Source organism: Taurulus bubalis (genome assembly GCF_910589615.1).
Source record: "Taurulus bubalis genome assembly, chromosome: 11".
Classification (NCBI taxonomy): domain Eukaryota; kingdom Metazoa; phylum Chordata; class Actinopteri; order Perciformes; family Cottidae; genus Taurulus; species Taurulus bubalis.
In genome coordinates, this window is record NC_136599.1 from 9,956,352 (window position 1) to 9,983,605 (window position 27,254).

A 27,254-nucleotide genomic window follows, 5' to 3' on the forward strand; every position below is an offset into this window, starting at 1 on the left:
CCTGATTCATTGGTAAAATCAGTCTAATGCTCAAATCTAGTGGCAGGGAAGGGGGCAGGGGTCGACAAACCAAAACAGCCAAGAGGCCGACAGACAGACCAGACACTGTGTCGGTTTTTCCTCTGGCCAGACTCCCATTTTCAGAAACCAGTGGCTTCAAAGGAATAATTAATTTCACAGTCTAGTGGCCAGACACAGAACCCCGACAATCACGCCCCTTTTGACACCTAAAAGAAGAAGAAGAAGAAGAAGAAGAAGCAGCTTTGCCGCTCTGCTTCACCTTCACTGTGTCTCAATGCAACACGAGAGAGCTGCAGTAACTTCTGGGTACATCCAGTGGGTCCAAAACAAGTTATGGGGACAATGTAAAGATGCGCACATCTTAATTTGATAAATGTTTTCATCCTGTTCAAGCAAATAACAGCGATGAATGTAATTGCCCTCTGACATCTGTTTCGGCGGCACCAGACCATGTGTCAATGCCTCCTAAAAGCAAAAATTCCTGTTGCAAAAAAAACAACATTTTTAGGTTAAAGTTTGGTTCGTTTTAAGAACAAAATCGACTGGGTTAGGGTCGGAATAGATCATGGTTTGGGTTAAAACAAGTGCTTGGTTAAGGTTAGCTAGTTTGTCATTATGGTTACAATAATAACTACTTGGTTAGGGAACAATTATGGCCATGGGTAAAAGAAACCAATGTTGGCTGTCGGTAAGAAACAGAAAACGAACAGAAGTCTGACGTTTTGTTAACCCCTTCAACCAACCTGACCTGCTCTCTGTGGACCTGGTGGCTGTATAGCAACTATAGCAACTTTTAACTCACCTGAACAATGAAATAAAGCAACATGACTGGGTTGATTTGTCACAGGAAAAATCAGCTCTTACAGTAACTTAAAGGAGCGATGCTGGTAGACCATAGAACGATGTTTTGAGTGGTGATATGCTGTTAAGATATTGTTGTCATACAAAAAAAAAGTGCTCGGAGCGCTTTTTCATTGAAACGCTGGGATGAAGCGCTACCGAGCACCCTGCGAACAATTTTCTGCCCCCCTAAAAAAAAAAAGGAGATTTTTCGACTAAACATTCTGTGAACTCTACTCCAGCGTAGTATAACAAAACACATTTTCAAGAGTAGCAATGCAAATTATCCAAAATGTAAGCCTGTGTTATATGAAGTAAAGATAGGAAAATTAGACATTCTTGTTGCCTCTTTAGGTGACATGAGTAAAAATTAGTCAGTTGAAGAAAGATTAGATACAAAATAGACTCTGCAGGACGACTTTATAACCATCAGGTTTTTCCCGAAATGAATGGGGGGGAAATTTGTTTTGGGATTTGGAAGAGAAATATTAATGTTTCACGACAGTCTTTGACCATAGGAATACAATTTATGTATTTTGCAAATGGGCATAGTTTTCCATTAAGTGAACTAAATATTTGAGATTGAAGACATGTAGCCACTGAAGATAAGCCGGCTGACTGTTTACTGAAATCACAGTCCTTCTTTTAGTTGACCTGGCAGGTCTAAGGGTTTACGGTCTTACCTTAGAGGCCCTCCGGCGCTCAGGACACTCAGGGTGCTGGCACACCACCCAGTCTTCCTCCTGGACCGGCTTGTCATCTGAAACAGAACACACAAGTCAATTAAAAACATCTCTCTTTATCACGAAAAACACCAAAACCAGCCACCCAGCCAGCTACACGTCCATTAACACACCTGTCTTGGTAAAGCCGTAAAAACATAATGTAGACACGAAGACTGAAGTCAATGCCTGTGTTTATATAAGGACGGAGTAAGAGAGCGACTATGAGACACAAGAAACACTCTAATGCAGTAATAGAGACCAAAAAGCCATGAGCGAAAAAAAGAGAAGCCTGGTTAAAGAGATTTCTTGAAGGAAAGGTAAACAAAGGGAAACAAAAGATGGCGGGGTGTGTTGTTGGGACGAGATCAGAGAGAAACGAATAACAACCAGTGAGACAGGAAGAAAAAGAAGCGGACGAGAGGAAGCCCCAGTCTGTTTTTTCTACGAAAGTGAACTCATCGTGGGGAAGCTCGCTGTACTCCACCATAACAAATCACCATTGTCAAATAAACCTCTAAATTCTACTTGACTCGTTGGCCAACGCTGCATTAAAAAGGTATGATAAAAGGCAGTGTTTACTTCCACATCTTCTACATGTACACACACGATAAAGATATCATAACAGAGCCCCGATTGTTATCGGTCTGCCTAATGAGAAAAACAGAGAATACGCGTGTGGGGAGGCGAAAGTAGGAGCAAGGAAGGGGAGCAGAAAGAGCAGACAGGCGGTCGAGGTGCTTAAAAAGTCACCTGGTTCTGGACATGACGGGCCTTTGGAGCTAAACCTTTCCAGCAAGCTCAGATAACTTGTTCATTGTAATTTCACCGCTCCTTATATGGCCGAGCCACAAAATGATGTATCATTAGTAATAGAGATGGGCTGATGCAAGAAAATGAAGTCACTCGGTGGCGGAACTTTAAAGGCCAATAATTTGTCAACATGAAAAGAAATGGTGAAACAGCCAAGGGCCCTCTCCAGGCCTGAGCTGGCGTACGGAAAAAAAGTCACCTTGAGTCATCCACTTTTGGCTACAGCTACGCTCACAGGTCAAGGGTGCTTGTGGGGAAGAGGGAAAAACACTGTAATTGGTGCATACCGCAGCCCATGGGTTCCCCACTGGGATGGGAAGGGTCAACCTGCCTGCAGGGATTTTGCTCGATGGGAGTAAAACCAAGAGTCCTCAGCTACTCTAGCAGCTTTACCTTGCTGGTGGCGATAGAACAAAGTCAAGTAGGATTTATCCTCCGTGGACCATGAATGCCTGTACCCAATGTCATACAGTCAAGCAACGCTGTCGGAAAAATGTCCAATTTCATGCAATACTTTAAATCAATTCACCAATCAGTAATATCAATATTACAGGGACAAGAAAATGTATAGTAGGCTCTGTTCTGAAGGGAAATAAACAATTGTTGGTTACAGGAAGAATCAATTATAAAAAAGGTTTTGTGTTAATCCAAAGTGAAAGTGAAACATTTGACCTGCAAGTAAAGTCAGAAGATTTCACCCTCTGTGGACCATGAATGTCAGGCTATGCATATTTCGAAAATAATATATATATCACGATTTTGAATGTTTCCTGGTAATTCAATCAATATAAATGAATACTGAATATAACCACATGGTTCTATATACAGAAAACAGAGAAATTGGAGTTAGTACGCACTTGTTATTATCAATTTAGACAACGTAATTGTGTATCACTAAATCTTGATTTATGAATCCATCCCAATATGATTCTATTGAAAGAGAATAGATTATCATATTGAATAATCCCCCCTGCCCTACATGAACCAAATTTCTTGTTTAAACTTCCACCAGCTTCCGGGAAAAGAGAAAGAAAGCCTCTCTCCTGCGTCCCTTCTATGCTGGGAGCAGGACGAGACGTACCCACTGTGGCCAGCGGGCCTCAAGCTGACGGCCCCCTCAGGGTTTACAAGCCTCCAGGTTTTATGGAGTGTTTCCCAAAGAGGCAGATCTTTCTTTACCGCAGCGAGACTTCAGACGGCTCACATCCATCAAGTGGACAGAAGCGAATAAATGCTAATGTTGCTCTGTATCTGCGGTGTGAGTAAATAAACAGCCGTTTCCTGACAAGTTAGCGATGTAAACTTAGCTGATGTAAATGTCGTATCTACAGCTTGTTTCCTCCGACTCAAAGTGGCCACCCAATAGATCACATTTCATTTTTACCTCAATGTTTTGGTGATTAATAGGCTTGGAAATGGATCGTAAAGAACCATCTGCCAGGACTCAAGTCTGACTAAGACTGCCACTCTATTCAAAAGTCAAACTATTGAAATGTAAAAAAAATAAATGTTGTAAAATGTCAAAAATGTAAAAAGCTGTGTATACGCTCAAGTCCATTGTGTAAGAAGTATTTGTTGAATCCATTGTCCCCGAGATGTGTGGAGGCACTTTGGATTTTACACAAATTGTGGAACTGTCAAATTCATCTCTCAAAGTGACAATGCCATGATTACAAATCTGATGAGTCATCTTTTTAGCTCGTCATGCCAAAGAAGCAGCGGAGGCAACACACATGAATACATAGGTTACGAGTTACTTACTCAGACATTCAAACTTAAAAAGCTAACTGAGCCGTAACACCAAATCCACTCAATATACCGCTGTCCTAAACTCAAGCCTCTCCTTAGCCTCTAAAAACCCTTAGCCCTCTCTTTGCTACTTGACCGTCACGCTGTATTGTAAAAATCCCTTCATCATCTGTGGAAGCTCCGTCTTCTCTCCTACTTGCTCATATCTTGCTGACTCTCCCGCTTTCTCTCGCTCTCTGATGAACTGGAATTTCTGAACTCAGCACTGCTGATTAAGCCGAAAGCAAACACAAGCATGCACACACACACATGCACGCAGACACACACACAAACAACTATACACGAACACACGTGACAGCGGACAATGAGCTTGCACACTAAAGAGACAGTGGAGCATCCCATCATTGCAGCTCTCTGCTGGCTTGCTCGCCACAGATAGACACTGCCTGGGGGCAAAGACCCATTAGGCATCCATAAATAAGCCAGAGAGGCAAAGCCACGTTCCAAATGATTTACACTCGAACAAACAAGATGTACGAAGTATTCCAACTTGTCAATCACCACTTTCTCAGCTTGGAACCAGAAAGCAAGTATGAATGTGGTTTTAAAGCGGAAAAACGGTCATGATTCTTGTATTTTATTTAATGAAGTTCCCTTTTTACAGTGAAAATGTTGTGCTAGCTACAAGGGAATCAATTTACTTTCACATCATGTTGCCTATTTATAGCCATCAAATACCTATTAAAGACCTTTTGCAGGGATCTGATTCATATGAATTTGCAGGAAACAATACAATTATTGAGCTGAAGTAGCCAACTAGCTGCAAAAGATAAAACCTGCCAGAAACAGCGGCGATGTCAGCTGACAAAATTGACTTGTGGACTAAAAATGAGAGGCCTCCTGTAGTCTGAAGCATCGTTTAAAATATTACGTTGGATTTTGGGTTGTAAACCTGTCACAATATACTACAATTTCCCCACTGCGGGACTAATAAAGGATTATCTTATCTTATTGGAAACTGCACACATCCATCATAAGATACTAAAGACAATTCACAGGAGCAGTGGTTTACACCTGCACATTCTGATGTCAAACTCTCAAAAAAAGTCATACTCTAGAATGCCATATTTAGGCGGGGAGAGGCCGAGTCAAGCACACGTTTTTATGAGGAACGTTAGGAACGCTTCACTCTGCTTTCTATTTTGATGAGATCTCATCACGGCACAGTTTGACATTATGTTTTAGCCCCTCCACCCCGAATGCAATGATACATGCAACTTCTTGCCAGGAGATCATTATGAAAAGACTCAGAGACAAACACAGATGGCAGGCAGGCCGGATGGCATACGGACTGGGAGAACTGGCAAATCTACAGCCATATCAACACATGCCGAGGTGGTAGACAGACACATACAATACATAAATATGGAATGAGGAGACAAGAAGGGGAGTACGTTTTGCAGGGATGAAAGGAAAATTGGGATGGAGAGTCTGGCTAATAATGGACAGCTCTATAGGCCTGAGCAAAAGAAAGAAAGACACACACACACACACACACACACTTTAGGAGAGTTATATAGTGCTGTTTTTAGTTCTAATAAAGATTTACAGCAATTTAATTATTAATTAGAAAACATTCATTAATAATAATCGCTTAGACGAAGGTGAGAAAATGTATACCACTCTCGTATTTGTACAGTGAGTCTGACGGTTAGTTTAGCATAAATACTGGAAACCGGGGGATCTGCCTCAAGCACCTCTACTTAAAAACTCACTAATTAACACGTTATGGCACGTTGTTTCATAGGCAAACAAACCAAATGTACAAATAAATTGAAGGTTATGTGCCAGACTTTTTCTTGGACCTGGAGCAGGGACTTCTGGCCGAGACATACTCTTAATGCTAAGCATTTAATTTAAAAGCACTTAATGTGGCTCCATATCGAAAGGACGGATAAGGGAGAGCATGGCATCAATCTCCTCATCTCCATCTTGGAAAGACAGCGAGGCTGTCAGACATGGATGTAGTCAGCAAGTAGGGAGAAATGTGACTTGTGTCAACAGTCTGTTCAGTCCGTTGTGACAAATGAAAGAACACAAAAGCTTGTGTTTATTTATTCTTAGCTTTTTTGGAAAAATTCCTGAATGTGTGACACAGAAACTTATTTATACCTCTCAAACCACACTTGGTGAATAACGGCACCTAAAAAGGCTCTGTTCACTGAACACCGAGCCCAACCTTTCTACTGCAACCCTGGAGTGTTCCTCTACAGGTGAATGAGTCTAGGGCCCGGCAAGCGGAGGATGAAGCACAAGCAGGTTGCAGCTGTTTCTGATGCCGAGCGGGGGCACGACGCGGCCCTCCTGCTTCATGTTGTTTTACCCCCATAGTGGTTAAATCAAACACATGTGCATCACACACACTCTCCTACCCGCTCCCTTCATCCTTCTCCCTCCTCCACCACATCTGAGCAAACCCAAGGTCCCCATGTATAAAACTCAAAACCACAGAACAACATGTGTAAACTGTTCCAGAGGGATGGAGGAACAGTCAACAATCATTTTTAATTTATAAGATGGAGGAAAACAAATAATATCTAATTCACTCTGCCGACTCATTTTGGAATTATTTAATGAAAGTACAGCTTTCTCACGTCTTCACATGCCCGTCTGCTTTCTATAGGACCGTTACATTAAGGTGGAACTCAATACCCTGTCACCATATTTAAGAGGGGTCATGAGGGGATTACTGCATATCTTGCATTTTTAAGGGCATTATTGCCGAAGAGTACAGTAATTGGTCAAGCTGATTATTATATAATAGCCTGGCCTTTTTTTGCTAGACTATTCTTTTTATGGACTTTACTGAAGCTACAGTTACTGGAAACCATAGCTAAGAATGGGGGAATTTGTCTCTTATTTTGGACTGGCTAAATTGGTTCCCATCAAACAACCTAATTTTGTTCTTTGGGGTTTTTATTAGCAACCACACAAAACAAAATCTCAACAGCCAGTCGACATTGATTCTCCTGCTTTAAATCAACATCTTGATTAAGAACAAAGCCCCATGCAATATGCAGACTTGTAGTCCTTAGTTGTTGGTGAGCTTAAGGTAATAACAAATGATATTGCTAAAGCATTTTTGCAATTATCCGAGTTAAGACATTATGCATAATGATCAGGTGTGGTGGAGATATTTGCTGATTTAAGGCTCGAATGAGAAATTAACGTCGTCTCATTATCCTGCTTATCCAAATAAAGAAAATTGCAATACGTGTTGCCCGTGAATGATGATATCGCTAACATTTGCAAACACTGGTCACAAGATATATATACAAAATATTTTGTAAACTAACATACGTAACAAAGAAAAAACGCAAAACTTCTGATTTGGGAAGCTGGAACTAGAAAATGTCTTACTGATGGACAAACTGATTAATAATTTCAGCTTGGAAACACCACAGCTTTCAGCTTGCAAAATGAGGAAAGTAAGTTTTAAAAAAGGAATAAAAACAGTTGCTTTCGTGTACTAGCTGCAAGATGGAAAAACAGAGAGGACCATCGAGTAAGTGTACAACCTTGATGTCCATGCCTCTTAAGGAAACAACTACACGTTTGATATTTTTACCTGCAGCACTGCAGTTGCATGGTGTTGTAAGATGGAGAAAGCAACAGTGCGCTCTAAATAAAAAAGCAAGAGAAGAGAGTTTTGGGACTGATTCCGAAAACTGATTCTGTTGTGTTTTGGAGAATCGAAAAGTATCCTTAAGCTGAGAAGCTCCCGGCCTGAGTGCTCCAACAGAGTTCGGAAATGTTTTGAGAAGAAGCTTGAGGCCTAATTACAGAGATGGTGAAAAGGTAAGGATCAAAGCCTCTCTGTTCCTTCTTTGGCATTCCTCTTTTCGGTCGATGCCAAACAAATCTGCCTCAGCAGGCACCGTCCCTAAGCTGACCAGAAAGTAGCCGGATTTCCAGGAGGCTGGCTGGCAGAGAGAAGAGGATGAAGAACATTCCTCCGGCCCTGTGTTATCACTTCCCCTTCACTAATGGCATAAATCGGGCAGCACAGCGGAAAGCAAGTGCCCCTGTGCCACGTCAAAAAAAAGCACTGAGAGGAGACAGGGAAGCATTTCAGCTGAGCTATGCACTTCTTCGGTGGTAAATATTTCATCTGTGGAGCCGGTCTCATCCGTTCTTTCCCTCTCGTCTCTCTCATGTGAGGCTGTCTTCATGCCAGGTCACTGAGTGCTTTCCACGGAAGAACAGAGCCATGGAAAAAAAAACAACCTTTCCATGATGGTGCTTAAATCCTTCGCTCAAAAGTGCAAGTGAACCAGATCTTCTGTTTGCAGAAAAGGTTACATACAACAATGTGAAGTAATGTCTGATGTCTGACGTCATAGTGGCGCAGCCAGGTCAGAACAACACACAAGGGTTTTCCTGTTATGCTGAATAATAAAATGATAATAATGTTCTCCAAGGTCAAACTGAAACACGATTATAGCGTGTTGCGCTCTCCCACCCATGAAAACAGTGATGGTCACAGCTGCATATTTTGTAGGTTAGAGCAATGCAAATTGGCCCCTTATAACAGGTTGGGTTCAAACAAACTCTGGCCTGCACATCACTACTGTCATCCAATCACCAATCAGTAATATTTCAAAAGGAGGACACGTGTCTGCAAATAATTAATATTTTAAAATGTATAGTAGTGACAGTTGAGATTCAAGCACATATGTGTTAAGGTTAGCGGATACTTACACTGAATTAAATTGTCAATTAAAAGAAATAAACTGTCATGTCTATCTTTTAGTTACCTTATGTTTGACCTATCTTTTAAATTTAAAAGCCTCTCCCCGGCCTCCAGTTTCATTGTGAGAAAGCAAACACACAAACATACCACTTAGTCAGGAGATCCTCACAGGACCCCAGCTTACCACAGAGATCATGGATGACGTCCAGGGATGAGGACCAGGAGTAGCGCTCTATTCCCACTTGAGTGAGAGAGGGTGGCAGGGCCTCCAGCTCGTACTCTCCACGCTTCTTCCAGTAATGGAACATTACGAGTTCTTCAACCAGCTATTTGGTCATTAAGATATACTCTAAATGTTAAAATCATTAACCCGAAAGCTTAGCTCACCACGTGTAACCCGCCCTCGACCCCACCAGGCGTCATAATGACCTGAACTTCTGCAGACAATCCAAATCGACCTTCTCATCAACCATCTTTATCAAATAAAACTTGCCAGACGTACTCAACTTTTAAACTCTTCCAACTGCCAATATGTTCATGTTCATCCCCACCTGCACAATTACCTCATCCAGCTATAAGCCACAAAACACTTTGCTTTGAACCTTCTGTCCAAGTACGATTCAAGGCTGCTCCAAGTAAGCCCATCTCCAGGGGCCCATATTACTCATTCTAAACCTGGAATACGCTTAGAAGCTGCCATCCAGGTTTTAACAGTCAGGTTTTAAGTAGGCAACAGTTGTCTCTCTACATTAATGTCAAATGCCTTTTCCTGTTGATACTGGAGCTTTTGTAATTGTCCACTGAAAGCCACCCAAGTGCTGCCAAGCACAAAATGCTGCTCTTTTCTAATCCCTTTAAGAGAGCCAGACTTACAGACGGCCAACCGCTAAAAGGTGTTGCAAACTTATCTCCCCCAGCAAGTAAAATGTCCTCTGCTGCTGCCTTCCCTGAGCCTCGACTTCATCCATGGCAGAGTTTTTCAAACTGTACAAAACTTGAGTGTGAAGCAAGCTGCTCATGTTAGAGCCCTGTGTAGGATCTCCTGGCGATCGTGGGGGCTTTCTGCCCACTCCATCAGACAAGTGTTGTATTCATGCAGAGGTGAGTTGCATGCTGGGACGGGCCATCTGGGCCAATGGCTTTTGGACTGGGTGACACAAAGATCTCATTTAAACCTCCTCCTACATCCAGAGTGGACTTTCTTTATGTTTTGCGCAAAGACGTAAAAGGCTGACATTTTTCTGAATTAATTAGTGCCCGCGCCCTTTATGTCTCCTGACAGATTTATGCCTTTTTATGAATGCACCAGCTCTGTGGTGACGGAGCTCAGTTATTTCTGGGGAGGTACAATGCACACACACACTGGCCTCTTGGAGATGAGAAAGACCAAATGACTAAAAGGAGTCCCATTGTACAATTATTATCTTAGACAAGGAGCTTCCACTCCTAATATCTTTGGAAAAGGGTTAAAACAACTTGCAGCTAAATAGTTCAAATGGAGGCATAATATCTCCAGTGTTGCTTAAAAGCAGATGCACTGCTATTATGCATCTAAAATGGGAGAAGAAATACTGCGAGAATGTGCTGCACCGGCCGGGGAAGGGAGGGACGTTGTCACACACACACACACACACAACGACCCACATGTCCAATTTTGGGATAAAAAATTAGAGGGTAGGATGGGAGCCGGTTTGCTGCTCAGCTCTGGGCTTTGCAGACATGTGGTAATAATCTGAAGCAGCTTTGAGCACATGGCTTCCCTTTTAATGAAGAGAGCAGCCTTGCAGCATGAGAACTGCGCTGCAAATACGAGGGCCAATTTCCACCGACTGCAGAAACAAAGAGGGAAGCAAAAGAGGGACTAGACGGCCTCGCTTTCATCATCGTCCATCAGACGGCCAGAAAGTACCCGCCACCATTATGGTACTGCCATGTATTTGGATCTGATCTCACACAAAAATAAGAAATTGGGTCATGAAAATAAATCATATTACATGAATTTAGGAATGGACCCTTTACTATGAAAACACTAACCCAGGGTGCACTTTCACATGGTTTAGGTCCAGCCATCTGGTAGAGAGCAGAAGTCTAAAGATTACAACCAGGATGAAAGCGGGTGTTTCCACCATCAATATATAGAGTCCTGAATAGCTGTCCAGTTTGAACGTTTCCTCTCCTCTTAAAAAGGGGCACCTTAATAAAGTGAGAGATTAATGTAAAAAAAAAAAAAGAGGTAAAAATCAAAAACAGCAGAGGTTGAGATTTTCAGACTCCCTGGTATGAGTCATGCTCCAAAAAAAAACACTGGATCCTACATGTCCCATAATGCAACTCAATATGTTAAATATAACCTCCCTCCCTCCTAAAAAAACACCCTGGTGTTTTGAAACTGACACGGCCCGTCTGTAATGCAGTCCTCCTGAGATGACATCATCTGGGTAATCTTTTCAAACCTTTGAACGCTCCTCCAAAACCAAAGTAGTTCTCATCACGAAGACTAAACTGAAATCCACATGTAACATTGGTGGAGTAACCCTTTAAATGACTGTGTTACAAATCATTTGTAATCACACCGGCATGGGACATTTTAGTCCCCCTAAAACTAAGGACAACTGAAATGTAGCATCATGCACAGCTGCGTAACTTAGATCAGATAAGTGTTCATTTTTTTTCCGAATATGGCATCCAGCATTTGAGGGCAAACATCCTCTCTTGCGATACCAGATTCAAGGCATGCGTCTCTCGGCAGTATAATCCTAAACACAAGCCTGTAACCTCTTTTCTACTGACATTAGACAACGGCCCACAAAGAAAGATACATATTCACTGTCTCTTCTAGTGCTACAAAGATGGTGGGAGGAGCAGCTCAGCTCTCATTATGTTACAGAAAGGCTCCAGGACATTTAAGGAAAGGTTTATCGTTTTGGGAAAAACACATATTCATCCACTCTCATGTCTATGTTATATGTGTAGCAACAAGCAGGAGACGGTTGGCTTAGATCAGCACAAAGACGGGAAGTGAGGGAAATGTCTCGCATGGCTAGACAGCAGTATCACACTTGTCATCTAACGCTTGGCCAGAAGTGAATGAACATATTTCCCAAGAACATCATTAATACAACACAGGTTTGCCAGTAAACACACCGAAAGCATTTGAAATAAAAAAAAAAACACTTGGGATCATTATTACAAATGTTTCCTTCACCGAGGGTCATTATAACAAAAAGCAAAAGGTTGCCTCAAATACCTCTAATTTGTTTTTAGTTTCAGACAGAAATAGCACAAAGTGCCGAGACTGAATGAACTGGCTCCTCAGTAGAATCACACACTCACTAAAGTATTAATGGTGTGTAGAGAATTGAGTGTGTGAGCTGGTGCAGTACGACAAGACTGTAAATGAGCCTGTTAGAGAGTGTGTGCTGTGAGGGGGGGAAAGTGTGTGAGCCAGAGTGTTGACAGAAGGAGTGCAGTTGAAGGCTTGTGCGTGCCCATATGGAGGAGGTTTGGGTTTATATTTAGTAAGTTGGCCCATCAAACGGGCCGAGGTTAACCCTACACCGGCAACTTTAAGACGCCTCTGCGTGAAAGAGTAAATACCAAAGATTCATTTCAGTTCCATCGAAGAGAGACACTCAAAAAAACGTCTTCCAGCCAGACTGTAATCGAGATGGAGACACGGACAAAGAGTAACAAGTACAGCCTGTGCCTGATGATTTATTTATCTCCATAACTACCATCTTGCCAGGACTAAAGACCAAAACGTATTAGTGAGAATGCAGCCCGAGAGTCTGCAGCCATGCTAGCAGCTCTGCGAGGTTGCTTTGATCTCACCGTTAATGTCAGCAGGCCGACGTGCGCACAACACGCGGATGTTTAGCAGGTCCATGTGAAGCTGAACGGATTCATCTGCATCTATGTTGATAATCTTGTTCATTATAATACATTTAAGAGAAGAGCTAAAACGTTGAAGTTTTGCACTGTTTGTCGAACAAAATAAAACATTTGAACAGGTCACCTTGGGCTGATCTGTCTTTAGACCCAAAAATATCCTGCAGATTAATCCTGAATTTAAATGGCCACTAGTTAACTAGGTGTAATGTTTAATGCCATTTTATATTCTTTAATAGGTTTAATATTTAATCTTAATGTCTGTCCACCTGCCAACATCAACACTAAACAAAGTTAAGCCGAGGTGAGGATGATTTGCATTAGTTTTGCAGATAATTGGTAATAAATTAAAGTATTGGTCAAGTTACACATTTTGACCAGATGATAGAGATAGATTAAAATGAAGAGATTCCTAAAATGAATCCCAGATGGTATGTGGTGCCTGAATTACAATATAATACAATCTAAAAGAAACGTGTGGAATCGATGATATTCTAATAATGTATTTTAATGATAACGAACACTGATGCATCAACCATCAGAAACGTGCAGCAAGAGGAGGGTGTGCAGGACCATCCATCCCGAGTGAATTACTGCGAGGCATCATGTAATTTAACCGTCCATCCTCAAACCAGCAGGGACAAACAACCACTCTTCAACTTGTTGATATGAATAATCCCATAATTTGAACAATCTGGTTTAAATTGCAGTGGGGGCTGCTGTTGAGAAGCCAATAACAGAGTCAACAGGAATCAAAAACACTTATTCCCTAAAAGTACAGTTATTGTCATGTGGAGGGCTGCGGGTGTAAACAGCCATTTAGCCAGGGTGGAGGTTATGAGCGTGGAAGGACACATTCAGAGGTAAACATTTGCAGAGATGTTTCTTAAATTAAAGAAGGTGTGTGACCTTCACATGGCCCCTCTAATTATCTGCTGCACAGTATGAAGCAGAGCAGCTCGCTGTTGGTCTATTTACAACATGAAGGGTGGGTAATTAGTTTGACTTTAGTCCAAAATGTAAAGATAAACGCTGACCAACGACCAAATGAACAAGCGTTGACCTGGTCAAAGGGATTCTGTACGCAAATTAAATAGCTTGTTCTGCGTCTGATGCGAAACATTAGAGAAGAACGAAGACAGAAAATAGGCCAATACCCCCTCAGAGCAACAAAACAACAACAAAAAGCAGAAATTTTAACACAAAAAACATGTCTACTGTTGTGAAGAAATATCCCACAATAATGAGAATAACAGCTATTCAAAGTGCCGCAAATGAGCGCAATAAGAGCGGATGATTTAAGAGTAGTAGAACAGTCCCGGCTTCTGTTTACTATCCGCCACTTCAAGTGTTCTGGGAGTCCTTTGTGGGAGAGAGAGGGATGGTGGGAGAAGATACGTGCACAAGGGGAGGGAGGACTGGCCTCCAGCAGTGAGCATGTCCGTGACAATGACTTCATCTGGGACTGAAAACTGCTCAATAGATAAGTGATGTGTAGGAGGCCACAACACCTGTTATATCTGTGTATTGTGATATTCACCTCTTCTTAGTGAGCCGCATTAAAGGATTAGTTCGACAATTTGTGGGTTGCAGCACTTGACTATAGACAGAAAAGCTGTATTCATTCACAAACAAACACTGCACTCATATCATCTGCAAAAAATGATTTTTCCTCGAGTTGGTGAATTTAAAAAGGGTTTAACTGTCCCATTTTCACAAAGATGTAAATCTTTTTTGCCTCAACAGTATTCAACAACTACACCCCTCATGCCATTGACCGAATGCCTACAGACTCATGACTAATGTAGTTTTTAGATTTAAAACTAATCAATTCATTGGATGGTCTACAAATCACGTGTTTGAGTCACTTGTTTTTGTCTGACCAACACTTAAAAACGCGCGAAGATACATTAAATAGTTTTACATGAATTAAGGGGTTTTTGTGTGTCACATGACCTTTTGAACTCCCTGCTGTAGGGAAGTTCACATACAGGAAGTACAGTACAGAAATGAAGAGATGCAAGGAAGGAAATTATTTGTCAGACACAAGAGGATCAGAGGATCATTGCATCAGTGCTTGATTTGTTTTCCCATTACAGATAACAAATTCAACCAGAGAAAAAACGAGCTGGCCTGCAAGGCAGACGAGTGTTTATTGTGGTGCAACCTGCATCCTTGATGCAGTTTTAAAGACAAGGAGTACAAAATGACCACTAGAGCCATGAAAAAGTCAAGACAGAGCCTGCTGTGCATCTGACATATTCAATGCAGAGCATTCATTAAAAAAAAGTAACGGTTGTTGTGCATCAATATTACAATGAGTTGCAACATTTCACATGAAGCTGGGATAATTATCCCGGTCCAGTTGGAGAGAAAAGAGAAAGAAAATAAAGGAAAGAGAAGATGAACAAAAGCTGTGACCCGGAGCGCCAGTCAGGAAAAGGCAGAAATGCAAAGCGAGGAAAAGAGAAAGGAAATCACTGCCGGAAAAAAAAGTGGAACAATGGACGGTAGAATAGAGACGGTCTGAAAAGTGAAGTTCAAACTGCACGAGTCACGAGCCACGAGCCAGGCGAAAATCACCAACACACACGCACACACACAACACGGCACATGCACCAGAATTACACCAGTCTAGTCAGGTTCAAATGTTGGAGCAGGAAGACTAAACAATACAACGGCTCCCTCAGAGCTCTGCAGTTTGTTTGTTTTCAGATCAAAACCTCTGCAATGCTGCTTAAGAAAACCATCTCACCAAAAGTTCCATTTAGTAGCTGTTCTGGAGCTTTCCATCAAATCGCATGAGCTTCATCAGCAGAATGCAGTTCATCCAGTTGAAATGTAATTGTCCACATTTTTTAAGAACTTCCTGGCCAAACTCCATCAGCTGATGAAGGTCATGTGACGCAATCAAAAACACCAGAGCAGCTACTAAATGGACCTCATGGTGAGGTAGTTCTTATCGTTAATGCCAACATGGACCAGAAGTCCTTGAAGTGCAAAGGGAAAGAAATACAAATGTGAACATTGACTATTCCACGCAAACTCCATCTGCTGCTGAAGATCATGTGATCTGATTAAAAGCTCCAGAACAGCCAGTGAATGGACCTGGTGGTGGGATTGATAACTCGACCGCGGCATTAACCTGCAACAATAAATGACACAAAGGAAATAAACACATCAACAAAAATGAAGTGTTTAGCTCTCAACTAAAGTAACAAAACCAAATTCATGAAATCATTGATTTAGGCCAGAGCTTCATGTAGCCTTTCTACACATGTCCTCCTTTTTTTACAATAACCGACATTTTAACATCCTTATAATTCATCGAAAGAGTACGAACTGAGTTTTCTATTCTGTGTTTTTGTTTTTCGGTGGTGGACAGAGACCAGACAAGACATCTGGTCCCAGATTAGACGAGTGTGTTTAAGACCGGCTTATGACTCCGGTGGCCTGGAACATTGAAGGGTTCCAGACTCAACCAATTACGGCTGCTAACTCCATGCTGACTTCTTACTGTATGAACCCATGAACTCACAGCAACGCATACAATATACATGTAAAGCTCACCAAACCGTGGAGCACGCAGGGTGTAGAGCTGAAAGAGATTCGTGGACTCACAGAATATCAACCTGCAACAATTTGTATCGTTCTTTCCAACTTCTCAAAAGTATTTTTGTCTATTATTACAAACTCATTTTCTTTAGTTTTTTGGGACAAAAAAAAACATTCAAACATGACAATTAGGGGGGGAAATAATTACTAGTTAGTCACAGGCCTATAGGAAAGCCTTAATATTGCAAATTTCACTTTGATGTGAATTATGAGCTGCATGGGGAAAGAGAGCAGAAAGCACAGATGGCAAGCCTGGGGGGAGAAACACAATAAATAGTGTGGGTTAGAGATTTACAAGAGCTAATATCTATCATCTGAGTGCATGCCGAGCTGCAACAAGACCCTTCATCATGAGGGGAACTTCAGATCACAGTGTACTTGTCCTCCTCTGATTAAAATGCCCCTGCCTCCAGCTGGGATAATTGCTCAGGTCACTTGCCAAATCCTCCAGTAACTTTGATGACTGGTGGAGGGGGCGGCATTAAACAAAGATCTGGTGCCCGAGGATCAAAGTCATTCTGACTTCTTCAAGAGCAACTTAGTGCAAAGAGTGCATGACACAGTGTGTTTCTTACAAAGCAGGTAACTAATGGACTTTTAAACCCAACAGTTTGACGTTAACGTAGAAATGGTGATCAATATCCATGCGTTTTACTCACTGAGTCGTAATTTGAGACCGAGCCAGCTCCTTGGTGGAGATTTGTGCAGAACTGAATGCATGGTCCACTTGTTTGGCACCATCTATGCATGCAGTCCTTGGGGGAAAAACAAACAAAAAAAAACACCAACAAAAGCACCCCGTCCGTCGGCGTGTGGCGGTCTCGCTGCGATGTGTTAATTAGTCTTCTCTATGGCATTCTCATTTCCCTCGAAACACGCCTCGGCCCCGGGTTTAGGTCGGTGGTCGCTGGAGAGAAACAAAGCTGCAACTCACATCGCTGGTTGGGGGCAAAAGAGTGGCACAAAAGCCTCCACGAAGAGTCAACACGGGGCTAACAACCGGTGAGGCGCAGCTACAAGTCTGGAGTCCGCGCTAAGCTGCACATAACCTGTTGTTAGCCGCGCGTGAGCACATGCGAGAGGGAGAGAGAAAAAAAGAAGGAATCTCCTCGACGTCCGACGTCTGTTGGTGAAGCTTAGTCGGTGCAGGAATGGGATTACGAGAAGAAGAAGAAAACCTGCGTGACTCTCTTAAAGAAGCAACTCTGTGGATTGGGGTTCCTTCTATTAACTTTACACAACGGGCAGTTAAACACATGTTGTGGGCTGCCTGCTTCGTGTCTCTCTCTCTGTGTGTCTCTCTCTCTCTCTCTCTCTCTCCATTCATTCAGACAACCCGAATCCACAAAAGACTCGACGTCGTTTCCCTTGCGAGTGGCGCAATGTGGCCGCTAGAGGCGCCGCAGAGACGCCAACAGCACGGCCACCAAACGGCACACTAACCAGAGTCCATTCAGTTTCTGAGGGATTTTATCCAAAGAAAATCAAGATGTCTCTCAACTAAGTTATATCTGAAATAAATAGCCAAGAGGATATATAACATATTATCCCAAATAAAAATGTAAATACATTTACTTAAGATTAAGAACCATTTTGAGGTACTTGAAGGCTACTTTACTTGAATATTCTACTCATGCTTCTTCTACTCCACTACAATTGTTTGATTATCCCGATAAATAATACAAAATATAATGCACAAATGCATAATTATGTGTCATTATGGATTACGATTAATCCTTTCTTTTTTATTTCCCTGGAGAAATGCTCAAATTACACAGTAGATGAAGTGAAATGAGGCCCACATTTATCAGCTGCAACATTTAACTGCTATAGGTGTTGTATTGTAGTGCTCATCCTGGACTTTGACTTGGAACAGAGTATTTCTACACTCAGAAGATAGCTTCTCATTTCTAAATGACAACTGTTGACTTTGTGGGTTGAGATATTATATCTATATGGTTGACATGGCAGTTACGAACAGATTTTAGCTATAGCTAGCTAGTGTAAGATAAGGCTAACATTTGACAACTGGTTGAAAACTGTCTCCAGCTCGTGTTTTAGGGCTTTTAGCTAAATTGATTGAAAATAAAATTAAAACGCATAAAAAATAAACAACAACAAACTTAATGGCTACAAACTTGCTACAATGCTAACAGATTGAGGCTGAGCTTCCTTGCCGGTCTATGGCTCTAGTCTACGTATGAATGCATGGAGTACAGCATATTGATAAAAATGTAATTTATTCTGTAACATTTTGATGGTTTGGAGGCTTAGAATAGAAATCTACCATTAGATTGGTGCTTAGAGGGGACTTTTCAAACAGTATGCTTTACTTTTAAAAGAGAAAATGACTTCAAGATGAGTAATCGGTGTCTTTGACAAATCAGAAAACCCGGTCATGAGCTACGCTGGAGTTGCTTGAGTGTAAACTTCTCCAAATAAAGAGAATGCTGAATGGCTATCAATATTCCAATGATATACATTGCAACTAGAAAAGCTATACAAACCCTTGCAACAAGGAATAAACTGGGACACACTTGGAATGTTTACAACAGTGAAATGGTCGATACCATTGGCTCCCATGTTCCAGTCAAAAACAGGTGTTCTTCTAACCGTGAATAATACAATAGTTAGATAATGACATTCCTCTTGCCTTTGGAAATAATGCTTTACTACTGGTAGGGTGGGATGTTGGGAACATGGGACTATACATTACAAATATTATCAACTAACATTCAACTTGAGAGTACCCTGTACATCAAAATATTGTTTTAAAAATCTTTATTGATGTCAGAAAATTAGATTACCACACAGCAAAACTGGGGTTCTACACAATGCACAAACAGTGGGAGAGATTAGGGGTGAAAAGAGCCCTGAAAGCTAATTTTTGTCCTGAGAATGGTCATGGCATTATATTATTTCTGTGTATTTTGTGTAGTTTATCTACTTCCATTAATGTTTTAACTGATTCGGGTGATTTTAGCAATTGTAAGGACACAATGCCTCTGCATTGTTACTTTACCTAGCACAATCGTCATTGAAGTGCACTGTTGAATTGTTTGTTTTTGAATTGTGGGTGAAACATAGGAGTCACACATTATTTGAGATTTCTACATGACTGACTGTTGGCCGGTGTCCTTGATACTTTCATGGCTTCAAACAGATCAGTGTTTCAGCCACGAGCATCATGTGAGGAACATTTCAAATATTGTTCAAACCTGAAAATCTGCACGAAAACAAGATTAATTGAATTGAATAGAAAATGCTTGGTTTATCTTCGCTTAAAAAATAATTAATAATTTCAAAATACATATTTTCTATTCATCAATTAATCTCATTTTTGTAGAGAGCTAGAGCTAATGACTTGCTCTATTGAATTGACGGACTAACTTTCCATCTCCAACTTTGATGCTAGATTACAAAAGGTATGTTTAACATACTACTTAACCCATGGCAGGAGCATCAAATCAATCCAAAGAAATTAATGCATTTCACAGATGTGTGTTGTTATTTCTGATCATTCAGGTTCATGTTGACCGTCTAGCGTCACCTCTACAGTGGGATTTCTCTTTGGTTTGCATAAGGTCTACAGGGGAAAAAAACAATGACAAAGCCAAAACAATGACGCTGCTGAAATGCGGCTATGTTGTGTTTGTGCGCTCCCACCCTCAATAAAGAGGCGGGGAACTGCGAACAAAGAAAAACGAGGGGGCAGAGAGGGGATGTTAAAACAGCCCACTTAACAAATTAGCAATTCTTCCCTGTGTGAGAGGATGTTTATGACCGAGTGGTCCTTCCATCCCCGGTCAGATCATTGAAAAGGTCAGTCTACATACAGCTACAAGTCAGTCTTATGAGGTTTGACTTGATTTGCTTTTAAAACCGTTATGAAACATTAAAAAGTTATTCAGTAATATAAGCCAGTCTTTGACATTTTTTTTATTTGTATCATTACTGCCCTTGAGACATTTTCTAAGTGAACATCTGCTGTGGTTCAGTGCAAAATCTCAACATACATGTGCTGCCCCCTTGAGGTCCAATAGATAGCACCAAGAAAGAAAATGGTCCCTAAATTTGATCCCTTATATCCCACAAGGGCCTCCATAGGAAAAAAGAAACTTGTTGCATTTACAAATCTTATTGAGTGACCTAAGATAACAGGACCACTTCTGTGTCGTCCCTTTAATAACACAATACCAAATGTACAGCAGTTGCAGAACCAACATGTAAAGTCTTGGCAGTGGGCATTTTTATCCAATAATACAATTGTCATAAATGAAAGAACTACTGTCTGAATCAGGGACTATACTGCACACGTTAATAAAACTTGAAATCCACATGGACCCATGACTATGAAACAAATATCAGCGTCAGTTTAAAAACACATGAAAACAAGAAAACCACAAAGTCATAATAAACAGTGTTTCTCATTTAATATCTGGCAGGTTTTTGTATTCCTCTGCAGCTTTGGAATGCCAACTACACAATACAGAGACATCAAAGACGAACTGCAAGTACAAAGTGTGATATTATTATCCATGTGACAGAAAACGCAGACACTCCTTCACAGTCTCATCAAATATATACGTACAGTAGGAGGTTTTAAGTCCAGCAACCGGAAAGCAGCCGTCTCCTCCTGCAGAGTCTGTGACACTGGCTGTTCTGTCAGACTGAATCTTGAGATAAAAAACAACAACTGTCCAGCACAACCTCAGTTCTGTACATTCAAAGGCCAATTCGGACTTGTTTGGCGTTAGAAGCCAGTCAAGAAGGGTAAAGGGCAATGCAGTGTGGGAAATGTCATTTTGTCCCCGTATGACTGGGTCTTGTTAGTCCCTTGAAGACTCGCAGCTTTCCTGCACCAGTGAGATCGAAACTGTAGTCTGTGGTGACATAGGGCATCTCTCCTTCAAAGCCAGGCTGAAACAGACAAAAGTACCACCATGAGTAATGCCAATATTAAGCTTTAAATGTACCTTTTTAAGTCAAAGCTAGGCAAATGACGGCCTTTTAAGTGTATAGTGTTATGAAAGAACAGAGCAGTCTTCTGACCTGTGTTGTAAGGATGCAGGAAGGCAGCGATATCGCACCCAAGAGGAGACAATTGACCTTACGAAGGATGGAGGGATCTACAGGCGTCAGCAAAAAGTACAGACCTCGACTAATGTCGATACCTCGAAGCACACCTGGAACACATTAGCACATCAATTCATTACATTTTTGCAATTACACAACATTGTTTTATCACCTTGATACCTTTTGACTTTTGCCAGTCTGCAGAGAACTGCTTATGAACTTATGTCCACCACAGAACATTTTCAGATTTTTGTTATTGACGTTGTTCATTCGTGGACTAACTGACATACGAAATATATCTTTGTGAATTACTTTTTGTCCATATATAGCCTATATAAAACATATAAAATGTGCTTATTTGATGTAAGTCCTATTCTGTATTCAAATATTTATTCAAATGTGCAACATTTTTGTCATTGGAAAAAGCTTCCCTACATTTATACGTGCTGACAAGTCAGATGGACTTTTTTCTAGTTACGAGAAAAAAATATAGGTCCATTTTATTATTTTTACACATAACAGTAATGTCTGTGGCAACGCAAACAATAAGGAACAAAAACAAACAAAATTCAAGGATTTGAGCGTTCATACAACAGGCCAGGCAGGATACGTACCGAAGCCCACACATGGGCAGATGGGAGCCTGGGACAGCAGGACTGGGCCTCCCCTGCTTGAGACTTTCTCCCCCAGGCAGCAGAGTCCCACCAGACTAGAATTGGCAGCGTAAAACATGTGACCCGGCACAACCTCACAATGGATCACACCTAAAGCCACTGCTGTGTTGGGCACCTGTGAGCCAGAAGGGGAGAGGTTAGTTTATTATAAAACACAAATAAAATGGAAGACATTAAAAAAAAAAAAGAATAAAAGAAAGTATTCAAGCTCAGCTAATCAGTTGCTAGATCTGGCTTTTATTTCAGACATCCTCCAAAAATAATCAGGTTTCCCAAAATTATTTTCTTCATATTGGCAGAGGGAGACACAGAATATGTGATTCAACATCACATGTTGTTAACATCTTTTAGTAGTGACACCTTTCAAGGAGTCACTATTTCCTAAGACCCCGTTCTGATGCTATAAGTTATAATTTGAATTCGTGAAGACTATGATGATAAAGGCATCTGGACTCATGTACCTGGTATGGGGTGAGGCTGTGGAGAGGTCTAATTGGTCCGGGGTCAGGGGACTGCAGCTGACTCAGGTAGGCCAGCATTGACAGCTCTCTGATCTCATTAGTACGCTGGTGTTTTCTGTCAAATACAATGCACCAACAGAAAATGATGTAATAATGAAGGTTTTTACATGTAAATGCCAACACAGGTTGATGATGGTAGACTTACGCTGTTCCTTGGCACCCCACTCCTTGAAAGTCTGATTGTAAATCGAGGTGAATGTAACTCCTGGAGGTACTGAGGCTCTCCGTGAACTCGGCCAGAGCGGTCTGGACCGGTGGGTGCGTTTGGTAGCCGTGTGCCGTCTTCAGAAACTCTGGAGTCAGGGCGGGGCACTGGTTGATGCCGCTGTGACTGATCTGGACCACATGCGAGACTGGGAGGAAGCGGATCATGTCCACTAGCACATCAAATCCAAACCCTGTGGACAGCCCCAAACAAGCACGCGTTCACAAACCGATTACAGTGAGTATAGTTCTTCATATTCTGTCATAGAGGGTAGTTTGAGCTGACCTTTGACCCAGCCCATGGTGTTGATAATGACTGGAGTCGCTTTGCTCCGGGACCGTCTACACCACAAGGATTTAAGGGATTCCAGGTAGCGTTCTATGTCTGTCTCGCATGACGCATTGCCATAGTAGATCATGTGCTCTGGTGTGCACTGATGTGTGAAAGGAGGACCTGGAAAATAACTCAACGTTAGTCCACTAATCCCACATGGAGAGAACAGTTCAGATAAATAATGAAGTAACAGTGTGACATTTTGGGAACTATTATTATTAGCCTTTTTGGCAGGAAGATTCATACCTCTCAAATATCTGTGTGGTAAATATGGAGCTACAGCCAAGAACCAGTCCAGAACATAACCCCATAACCATATCACCTTTAAATTAGTAAACTTCACATGTGCTGGGAGGTGGAATTTGTTCTGATTGAATAGAGCGAGAAAGCGAATATGCCTTTTTCCCCAAAATGTTTCTTTTAAACACTTTGACTTAATACATCTTAAAAAGATACTTTGAACCATGGGTGTGTTTAATATAGATGTTTCACAACATAACATTCCAAATGTTTCCCAGATTTAATTTTACTGTTGCAGTTTTTGTGAATGACAAAAGCTGACAGGAAGTAAACAAGCACTGAAGCTGTTGCTGAACAATGCAATTATGTTGAAGAAAAATAAAAAACGTACCCAGAAGTGGTCTTCTGACAGTCGACAAAGACAGGCAACCAGCGGTCGTGAACTCTGTTTGACCAAGGTCACCTTCCAAATAATCTACACTCGCAGTGCTACAGACGGAGACAGATACACAATTAGTATGTTCTAATGTTTTTCATAGAAAACTATCACAGAACAGGTGTGACCTTAAAAAAAAAAGGTCTTGACTAGTCTGAAGGCCGAGACCTAGCTTTAATACTATAACACTGATAACTATGATGTCTAAAAATAAGCAGCAATCATCTCTCTAGGAATTGTATGTCAATGGATGCAGCAGATTGCATTTAAATACAAAAAAATAATACAGATAACAACCAATTATATATATATATATCATTGATCATAAGTATATGCAACACTAGAACACACTAAATCTAGCATATCAATATAAAAATATTACAAAATGTTACTATACATTTATAAATAAGAATGAAAACTTACTGATTTAGTAGGTTATTGATGAGAGTGCGGATGAACGTCGACTTGCCCACATTCTTGGTACCACAAACAAGGATGACTGCACTGCCATCCATGTCCCCTGTGAATGACAAACATGTGTCCAATACTTTGTCAGTGCAGGATCAAATGTAAGCGTTTGTGCAGCCATTATCAGACATGGAACAGATTGCATTGCTTTCTTCATCCATCTGTTAAAAGAGATGGCTTTTGTCATTCAGACATAGATGTCCCTTATATCAATGTTTGTTTTGGCTTTATTCTGACATTATGGGACTCTCACGGAAACAGAGACAATGCTTATGCGTGGTTGGCACCCGGTGCACAAAGGAGCGTTGTCACTGAGAACAGTGATGAGTTCAACAGTTTAATGATATGAAGGAAGAGGAGGGTTTTTTTGGTCACAGGCTGCGCACGTAATGGACTCGCTCACCTTTTTTGGGGAAGCATTTTATGTCTTATTAGATAGCGAAGTCGGTAGTGGAGGGAAAACAGGAAATGAGAACGAGAAAGATGCAACAAACTCCCCAGATGGATTAAAACAGGCGACATTTCCGTCCATGGTAGGCGTCTTAACCCCTAAGCCATGACGTCATCCTATCAATTTTAGAATTTAACAATATTGGATTAAAAAATCTGCTTTGTAGTCTATAATGTCTGGCAAACAAGCAATATGTCAATATGGAAAATTGCCAAAACCTTTACATAACAAGTTGCATGTCTAGAAGGTGCTTACCTCTGCATGCGCTGACAACCATGTTAAGGCCATCTCTGTAGCTCTTTGACATGTGCAGGCCCTCGATGGCTTTGCCGAGGGGAATCATACCCAAACCATTGAGTGGAGTGTCAAGAACAGCTGACATGAGTTCACTCTACAAGTGGAAAAGCTTCTGTTAGACATGTGCAAGACTGACCTTTCACAATTACCTATACAATAATTCTGCTCATGTTCTCATCATCTCCTGATTCCAGCTCTATTCCAAATTCATTTTAGTTTCACTTTTTGTGATTAGATGAATATTGACAGTAGCTTAATGTACAAATATCCGTCAACTCACCATTGGGGGGCTGAACAATTCACTAAGATCTGTGAAGCTTGACAGAAAGCGTGTCAGAGACGTCTCCATGGGCTCCAGTAGGATGATGGATGAGTTTGATTTGACCTTTTTGAGTAACTTCTTCCATGATGCTGCAAGACACACATTCAAAGGGGTTTAAGGAAAAACATACATATTAGTATTGTGTCACCAAATAATTCTTAAACTCAAATATGCAAAAATTAATATATCATAAATACATCACTCTCTTACAGCAGAATAGCCCGTTTATGTGTTTACCTTGTTGCAGGTACTTTCGGAGAATGGGTACAGCCTCCCTCGTTTCATTTCTGGTGTGGTCAGAGCTTTCCAGAGCTCTAATGGTCAGTGGACAATGTGAGGCTGGGGAGAAGAGTGGATAGGACTGTTGGCCTTCTTCAATGGTGAACCCCATCACTTCTACTCGGCCGTACAGACAGGTCAGAAGGCACTTCCCACGGAAACACAGGGTCTGCGGGTGAATAAATGTAATGCTCAGTCAAATACATGGATAACATATACGTCATAACTGTTGCCAGATCTTTATGAAAATATCCTGAAGCATACCTGATCCTTCTGCATGACAAGTACTGCATGGTTTTGTCGATCATCTCTCTCTGCACAGGTATGGAGAGACTCTTCCTCAAGTCTCCCTGGACTTACATCTTCCATGTCACCCGAGGTCCCCACACCGTTCCCATAAATGGACTTGGAATACTCCTTCCATTCCTCTGAGTTATTTGACTCGTCGTCCATTCTAAACGCTGAACTTCCATTAGCCTGTGTGTGAGATTGCTTTAATCCAGACTGAGGGAGTGGTTTCTTTATGTCATAGACAGGTTTAGCCTTACTCTTCAATCTCTTGACGGTGGGCTTTTTCTGCACAGATGCCTGGTACTCCTTTGCAATTCTAGCCATTACAGGACTGGAGATGAGCTCTGAGGAACTGACTGGAGGCCGGGACCTTTTCCCCCTCACATCCTTCCACTTCATAGATTTAGCTTGGCCCGCGACATGTGTGGGTTTATTCACCTTCATGATCCTGTATTCAATAATTATTCATGTGGGTGCTGATGAAAAACAGAAGGGGTGAGCCTGCAAAGAGAGAGGCAAGACAATTAGCATCTGAAAGGACAGGTGTCACTATAACGGTATCTCCACAAACAAGGAAAATTACCATTTACTAAATAACTGATCGATAACATGTGGTTAAAGAGGAAGACATTTAGCTTAATAAAAATGATAAATAATAATAATGTGTATTTGAACATCACATTTGACACAAGACATGCAGCTCAAAGTGCTTTACAAAAAAAGTGCAGCGCTTGCGTAAATGTACCCAAGTAATGCCATTTGCCACTGACAATAACGTCATTATTTTAAAAAACAAATTAGCCAGCTAGCTCGATTTTGCAGCAAATCGAAAGCAGTTCAAAGCTAAGCTAACCACGCTGCAACGTAACACGAGCTACTGTTAGCTCTAACGTGGTACTTCTTACATTGTACGTTTGTTTGTCAACATGGGAGGCTGATCAATGAATACATGCATACATGCGTACACTACAAAGAGGAACCAGCTGTCAGACAACAATGAATGTTAAACTTGGCGTGAAGTTACCTGACAGCTATGCTAACTGTTCGCTAATATTGTTGCAATCAGATGGAGAAAACTTACCCCTGCTTGGGAGAAAAAAACAACGCGGAACCGTAGAGATGATTCTTAATTTTATTTTCAAATAGACAACATTTATAATTGGTTAAAGTGAAGCCAACAAAGTGGTTAGCTGTTACTGAGGCGGTGCTAATAGGCTACCCTACATGTGTGAGCCACCAACAGACGTCGCGTCCCGATGG

The 27,254-nt window shown here is 41.3% G+C and overlaps 2 protein-coding genes across 2 annotated transcripts in view; both read right to left on the reverse strand.

The window, feature by feature from the left end:
* plekhg5b (pleckstrin homology domain containing, family G (with RhoGef domain) member 5b) overlaps nt 1-9,206 on the reverse strand; it is a gene marked incomplete at both ends in the record, with an annotated part of 52,499 nt that extends 43,293 nt beyond the window's left edge. Inside the window, 2 exons of the mRNA XM_079226372.1 lie at nt 1,545-1,621; nt 9,083-9,206. Coding sequence (XP_079082498.1) covers nt 1,545-1,621; nt 9,083-9,206 — 201 coding nt within the window. The remainder of the gene's footprint in view (nt 1-1,544; nt 1,622-9,082) is intronic.
* Nucleotides 9,207-20,817: 11,611 nt separating this feature from the next.
* nol9 (nucleolar protein 9) lies at nt 20,818-26,438 on the reverse strand (the record flags this gene model as incomplete). The annotated part of the gene is made up of 12 exons (XM_079226859.1): nt 20,818-21,321; nt 21,454-21,587; nt 22,092-22,266; nt 22,613-22,727; nt 22,818-23,070; nt 23,163-23,330; nt 23,842-23,939; nt 24,310-24,406; nt 25,061-25,196; nt 25,383-25,513; nt 25,662-25,872; nt 25,968-26,438. The coding sequence occupies 12 exons, from the start codon at nt 26,436-26,438 to the stop codon at nt 21,202-21,204; spliced, it is 2,109 nt and encodes a 702-aa protein (XP_079082985.1). The 3' UTR covers nt 20,818-21,201.
* Between the last annotated feature and the right edge of the window lie 816 nt (nt 26,439-27,254).